This window comes from Zingiber officinale, chromosome 3A, assembly GCF_018446385.1.
Source record: "Zingiber officinale cultivar Zhangliang chromosome 3A, Zo_v1.1, whole genome shotgun sequence".
Taxonomy (NCBI): Eukaryota; Viridiplantae; Streptophyta; class Magnoliopsida; order Zingiberales; family Zingiberaceae; genus Zingiber; species Zingiber officinale.
In genome coordinates this window covers 10,607,188-10,614,298 of record NC_055990.1, presented here as the reverse complement: position 1 = coordinate 10,614,298, position 7,111 = coordinate 10,607,188, and the positions used below count along the sequence as shown (strand labels likewise).

The 7,111-nt window shown below is 36.7% G+C and overlaps 1 protein-coding gene and 1 long non-coding RNA gene across 2 annotated transcripts; both read right to left on the bottom strand.

The window, feature by feature from the left end:
* Positions 1 to 4,679: 4,679 nt before the first annotated feature.
* LOC122053554 lies at positions 4,680 to 5,970 on the bottom strand. Its single transcript, XR_006132234.1, has 3 exons — positions 5,812 to 5,970; positions 5,626 to 5,681; positions 4,680 to 4,735 (listed from the first exon to the last, which is right to left on the bottom strand). It is a non-coding gene; the product is annotated as an uncharacterized LOC122053554 (long non-coding RNA).
* A 6-nt stretch (positions 5,971 to 5,976) lies between these two features.
* Positions 5,977 to 6,714, bottom strand: LOC122053553 (MLO-like protein 7). Its single transcript, XM_042615589.1, has 3 exons — positions 6,664 to 6,714; positions 6,335 to 6,558; positions 5,977 to 6,223 (listed from the first exon to the last, which is right to left on the bottom strand). Exons 2-3 carry the CDS (start codon positions 6,551 to 6,553, stop codon positions 6,092 to 6,094), a joined length of 351 nt encoding a protein of 116 aa, XP_042471523.1. The 5' UTR covers positions 6,554 to 6,558; positions 6,664 to 6,714; the 3' UTR covers positions 5,977 to 6,091.
* Positions 6,715 to 7,111: the final 397 nt, after the last annotated feature.

Genomic DNA, 7,111 nt, shown 5'->3' with positions numbered 1-7,111 from the left:
AGAGGAATTTATTAATCTAATGGAAAAAGAATTTGAAATGAGCCTAGTAGGAAAATTAACTTATTTCTTAGGATTACAAATCAAACAAACAAATGAGGGAATTACATTTATCAACACAAATACACTAAAGAATTATTTAAAAAATTCGGAATGGAAAATACAAAAGAAATAAAAACACCTATGGCAGTGAACACAATCTTAGATAATGACCCAAATGGAAAATCAGTTGACCTAAAATATTATAGGAGTGCAATAGGTAGCCTACTGTACTTAACTGCAAGCCGACCTGATATTTTATTTGCAGTTAATATGTGTGCTAGATACCAAACTTGTGCTAAGGAATCCCACTTGACACAAGTTAAAAGAATTTTTAGATATCTTAAAGGAACAACAAATGTAGGAATTTGGTATCCTAGAACCAATAATTTTGAACTAATAGGGTATTCTGACTCAGATTATGCTGGATGTAAATTAGATCGCAAGAGCACAAGTGGAGGATGCCAATTATTAGGTTCATCACTTGTTAGCTGGTTTAGCAGAAAGCAACATTATGTTACTCTATCTACAACTGAGTCAGAATACATAGCTATAGGTGAATGTGTTGCACAATTACTATGGATGATGCATACTCTAAAAGATTTCAACTTAAACATTACAAATGTAAAAGCATTAATTGACAATATAAGTTCAATTAACTTAACCAAGAACCCTGTGCATCATTCAAGAACCAAACATATTGAGGTTAGGCACCACTTTATCAGGGATCATGTTACTAAAGGTGATATTGAACTCAAATACATTGAGTCCAAATCAAATTTAGCTGACATTTTCACAAAACCACTCCCTGAAAGTGAGTTTAGCAACTTACGCCGAAAATTAGGAATGTGCTCAATAGACTAGGAATTTTAAATTTCAAAAGTGTTTTCAAAAGTCACTCTTTCAAATTATAAGTCAAATTTGTTGTTTTCAAAACCTTCCATTTTTAGACTTTCAAAAACAGTTTTGGTCTTAGACTAGCTTGGAATCCATAGAAAGCATGCACCTATAGGGCTAGTTTTTGAGCATCTCACCAACACCTTAGGTTTACCTTGCGTGTGTTTGACAAACATAGAAAGGGGTGAGATGCATAGGCCAACTGTCTGGACTTAAGATGCTTATCTCAGTGCATCAGCATAAGTCTGGACGTTAAATACAAATCAGACAGTAATCAGATTAAGTTCATCAGTCAAGTCAAACACTGACTGCTTATAATCAACTTAATCTGACTAACCAAGTGAAAACTACTATTTTCTGATAGTTAGTTAGTAACTAATTGGTTAGACAGCTGTTTAAATTTTAGTATCAAGTTTAGGGGGAGAAATTAATTAAAAAGTTATGTGTTTGAAAAACTAACTTGTGGTTGAACATCAATTTACAAAGAGTTAAAATTTAACTAAGTAGTTGAAAAACTTGGAAGTTTAATCCCACCTAATTTTCAAACCTGATTTTAAAAGTTAACTATTGAAAATTAAACTTTCCAAATTTTGCTGTTATCAAATTAGCCTTAATTTTTCAAATTTAGCTTGATTAACTTTGAAAATTGTTTTTCTTGAACCAAACTCAGATTTTTTACAGTAACTCTACACTATGATTGTTCACCCTTGTGTTTTTTTTTTGATGAATGCCAAAGGGGGAGGGTTAGGTGGTTAAATTAGAACAACCAAATGGCAAGCCAAGCCAACTTGAAAAACTAACTTAAAACCTTAAAAACTTTGAAAATCATGCTTGATTTCTGCATATATTTATCACTAACTTAACCAGGTTGTCATTCCATCAAAAAGGGGGAGATTGTTGGTGCAGTCAGCACTAACGGTCTAACTCAGGGTTTGATGAATGACAAATCAGGTTAAGTTAGGTTCGTTGTTATCTAACACTCTGATCGAGTGTGCAGGATAAGTCCAGCTAGGTCGACGGGCTGACCGGATAGCTGGCAAGAAATCCAAGCGGGTCGACGGGGTGACCGGACGCTTGGCGAGAAGTCCAGCTAGGTCGACGGGCTGACCGAATAGCTGGCAAGAAGTCCAGCTAGGTCGACGGGCTGACCGGATAGCTGGCGAGAAGTCCAGACGGGTCAACGGGCTGACCGGACGTCTGGCAGGTAAGTAAGGTAAGTCACTGGAGGGGAGTGACTGTGAGGACGCGTTCCCGGGAAGGGGACATTAGGCGTTGATCAGGCTTAGATCCATTTCGGATGTCTAAGTCGAGATCGTGACTAGATTCTGGTCTCGAAAAGACGGAATCTAAGTCATACTCCTTTTATCCATCTGTTGAACTTTAACTGTGCTAACAATCTGTTTTACAGGATGTATATTTGCCTCGGACTAACTTTGTTTTGCAGAAAAAGGGAGTTTTCTGGAACAAGGTGGTCCGGGTGCCCGGAAGGTGAATTCTATCCAGCCACGTAGAGCATCTCGGTTTGAGCAGCTACGTCACATTCCAGGCGCCCGGAAGGAATCCAGGCGCCTGGAACAGCATATAAAAGAAGCCCCAGGCAGGAGCTTCAGAATGAATCGATCAATCAATCAAGCTGAGAACTCTTCCACTGCTGGTCTTGCTGCTCGACGTTCAGTGAGACGCCAACAAAGCTCCGACACTACGCTTCGTTCCTTTCCCTTTTTGTCGGTATTTGTTTTCAGTTTTCATTAGCATTCCCTGTACGGTTCTTTTGTAATCATCATTTCGAATTGCTAGTGATTGCCCAACGAAAGTGGTCAAGGACCACGGGCCTTCGAGTAGGAGTCGTCACAGGCTCCGAATGAAGTAAAACCATTGTGTTTATTTTACTTTTTCGCTGCGTGTATACTCGATATTTTCGAATCGATATTCACCCCCCCCCCCTCTATCGAATCTAACGGTCTTACAGGAAAAATTCTTGCTCGTTTTAAGCATGCAGAACTCTAAGAAAGGTTTCTTACCTTTTAGGCATGGAGTAGCTTTATCTAAAGAGATGTCTCCGAAGATATTAAAGGAGATAAAGGACATGAAGGCAGTTCCTTATGCTTCGGCTCTAGGAAGCCTAATGTATGCAATGCTGTGTACGAGACATGATATTTGCTTTACCGTGGGCATGGTTAGTAGATATCAAAGTAACCATAGACAAGGACATTAGTCTACAGTAAAGCATATATTGAAGTACCTTAGAGGCACTAGAGATTATATGCTAGTTTACAAGGTAGCTATTTTGGTCCCTATGGGTTGCATGAATTTTGACTTTCAATCAAATAAGGACAATAATAGGTCAACCTCGGGGTTTTGTGTTTACTTTAGGAGGTAAAGTCATAACTATGAAAGAGTGATAAGCATAGGTATTTTTCTGGACTCCACCATAGAAGCTTAGTATATGGCAAGCCTCTGAGGTAGCCATAAAAGCTGAATGACTCAATAACTTCAAGATAGACTTAGATATGATTTCTAGTTTGTCCAAAGATTATTACAATTTATTGTAATAATATTGGTGCAGTAGCAAACTCGAAGAAACCATAAGTCTATAAGGCAAGTAAACACAATAGAGCGCAAGTACCACCCAATACGAGAAATCGTATAAACGAGGAGAAGTTGTTGCCGCCTAGATTGCATCAGGTGATGACCTATAGATCCTTTCACTAAGGTCCTTAAGGCAAGAGCTTTTGATGGGCATGTTGAAGGGTTGGGAATCAGATGTATGGTAGCAAATATGACAGCTTAGTCTTTTAGTATAAGTGGGAGATTGTTAGGATGTATACTTAAAGCCTAGCTTTTGGTATAAACATTTATCTAGAAATAAGAATCACATTGGTCAAATGTCTACATTTATGATAAATGTAGTTGCTCAATTAATTTATATTGTAGATAACATGGTGTGTGGTGTTACACACAGAAGATCATGTTATCGGTTCCTTATAAATTATAAACAGTAGCTCACGACCAAGATGGAAAGGAACAAACCATTGGAAGATCGTAGTGTAATTAGGTATTAGTTTATCTTAACTATATAATTACACTAGTACACTTAGAGTGTATTGAGTTGGACCATTTGAGGTCGTTCTTTTTATACTGACTTTATGAAGGAACAAAGACCTCAGTTATTATAGAAGTGTGTGCTCTTAATCCTAATATAACACTACAACAAAAACCTTCATAGACATCGGTTTTCCATCGGTGTCTATTTCATTTTCGACCGATGTCTATGAAGCCGATGTTAAAAGTCTGCCATTTTAGACATCGGGTTAAAACCGGTGTAGTATCACTTAACGACACCGGTTTTCGAATCGGTTATTAACTGGTGTAGTATCACTTAACGACATCGTTTCATCAACGGTGTAAAACCGATGTAATATTAGTTAATAACACCGGTTTTACAGCGGTGGAAAACCGATGTAATATCAGTATTTTTAAACAGTATAAATTTGATTTCCGAAATAGTAACAAAAAAATACACAAATATTAATAAATTACACAAATATTCTTCATTTAACATTATCCATAAAATACACAAATATTCACAAATTACATAAATATTCTTCTTACAACAGTATCCATAAAATACACAAATATTCTTTTTACATCAAAAGCTAATAGAGATATCATAATCAAGGTAGAACATTCTTTTAACAACACATCAAAGTAGAACCGCACTTCAAATGTAATCTAGCATGCATTCAGGCCACTCGAACCACACTTCATCAATTTCAACTCTGGAGTACTTGAGATTTGTAAACTGTAAAAACACATAAATAATATATTAGTAAACCAAGACCAAAAATCATAGTTGAAAAAGTAGTAAGAGCACCAGGTAACAAGATGACTAATTTGAGTGCTTAAAAAGAGACATATTCATCATTTATCTCAACCACATCAATGCTTACTTCAATGCTTGCAATAAGGATCTTCAGTGGTTCACAAGGTATCAGAAAGTTGAATTTGCAATTACAAATGAAGTAAAAGAATCATATTCAGCTGTCAAAAGATAACTAGGTCCATCCTCTTAGAGAGAACCATACAAAACAAAATGAAATGTTTTGAACATAAAAAAAAAATGTTAGTCATTCCAAGACTGAGATCACTCATCTATCTATCATTTCAACCTAATAAATTAGTTATTTTGGTTTTGCAAAGTCTCCCAATTGTGTAGGAAGATCACAGAAGAATATTCCTGATAAAAGTTAACTTTCTTTAGTAGAAACAACCAATAGCGCTATAACAAATCCAGGAACAGCAACCAACCATTAGTCACTAATATATGAAGAGATTGCAAATGGAAGTGAACTTAAAGAAACAAAAAGAGCAAATAAAAATCAACTAGACAGCAATGGATCCAACATAAAAAATTGTGCAAAAACTAATAAATAATAATAAGGGTTACAAATCACTCCTACACAATCAGCACTACACTTGCTTCCAACTAAGAGAGCCTATAATTAAACAATCAAAAGTGTACCAATAATTCTCCTTTCTGATAAATAGCTGTAATAATAAATCAAAAGCATAGCATGTTGTGCTCATATAGCTAACAATAAAAGTGAAACAAAAAAATATAGCTCTTGGGAATTAACTGACACGTATGGTAAACATGACCACCAAATCAAAGATGAAGTGTGTGAAAAATACCTTTGGTTTCTCTTCCTCCTTTGGTTTCAGTAGCTCTTCCTTTGAAATAGCTTTCCCTACAGAAAATAATTCAGTCACTCAGCAGTCAGAAACATGCAAATATAAAACTACAAAACCGGTAGAATCTGGGCTTCCAAATGTACATGAAAAAATTTCAAATTCAATGTTGTGTCAGAGAACTCAAACCTTTTGCATCACGATATACTGGTTCTGCACTTTTACCACTCAAACTAGGATCCAAGGATGCAAATCTGGGACAAAAAAACAAAGAATAGTGAACATATATATACCAGTCATGAAGGCATACTCAGCCGATGTCGTATCCTTTTCCCAATCCTTCCATCTGTGTATCCGCCCAAGAGAAGATTATCAATGCAAAGTGGATACTGCAACAGCTAAACTAAATCATCCTCAGGCAATGCTATGGAATTATTCAGAATGATACATAATGTGATCCACTACTCTGTCACTGCAGATTCACCTTTGCTCTTCCAAGGACCATTATAAGAGCACTATTTACCACATGAAACACAACCAAAAAGAAGATCAGAATGTGCAACTGGTGCAAGCCTGTGGCAGTAATCAGTTGCTCCTTTTCCTACAAGTGATCGCAACTGAACATTTTAGTGAAAGCTTCTTAGATTTTGTTTACAATAGATTATTTTCAACCAAACAATCATAGAATTGGAAGTTGTTGTGCACTACTCACTGGGGGGCATTCAACCACTGAACCACCAGCAGCTAAAATCCTGCGCTTCAGGTGTGACTCCGTCAGCACCAGCGCGAGCAGCCGCCTTTTATTTCCGCCAGTTGACTCTGCATCAGGGCGACATGGCAGCATAGAATCTGCAACTGCCTTTGGCACGCAGATTTTCGCGATCTGGTCCTGACTAAACGTCAACAGCAAGGAGATGAAGCCGAGAATCATCAACTCTGCGAAAACCACAATGGATCACAGAGTTACAGTAATTCATCTATTCCGGATACCATGCACGTCGAAAGAGTGCTCCAATTTAGGTATGAACTTTCTGGTTTTACCGGCTTTCACCTTCTCAAGAACTTCAAAAAGAGTTCTCTTTTGCCTCTTGATAAACCATTGACAATGAAGTCAAAGCAAATGTAACTGTCAGTCATATGAGAAAATGATGCTGATGCAGGACAAGATGGAGTAGCATAATTCCAAGCTAGGAAAAAGATAAGCCATTCAAGGATCTGAAGTATGAAATTATCAGGACAATTTCTCACTTGCAGCCCCAGACATTCCAGAAACTGAAAAATGATTAATCTTTAAGATATAAACTGATAATTTATAAAACCATGCTTCCTCGTGAAACATGACTGATAACTCGTAAAGAAACCGCTTTCGCTTCATTTAATTTCTTGATGTTACTGATAACTCCCAAAGAAACTGTTGGAGTGTATACAGAAAGTCTAAGCTTTTGTAAACATTTGTTTTGAATAGAGAATCACATTTGGTCAAATAATC

Coding starts and splice junctions, on each gene's coding strand:
- LOC122053553 (XM_042615589.1), bottom strand. CDS start 6,553: ATGATTCTCGGCTTCATCTCCTTGCTGTTGACGTTTAGTCAGGACCAG. Junction 6,224..6,334: donor CAGTGGTTGAATGCCCCCCA/GTGAGTAGTGCA, acceptor GATCACTTGTAG/GAAAAGGAGCAACTGATTAC.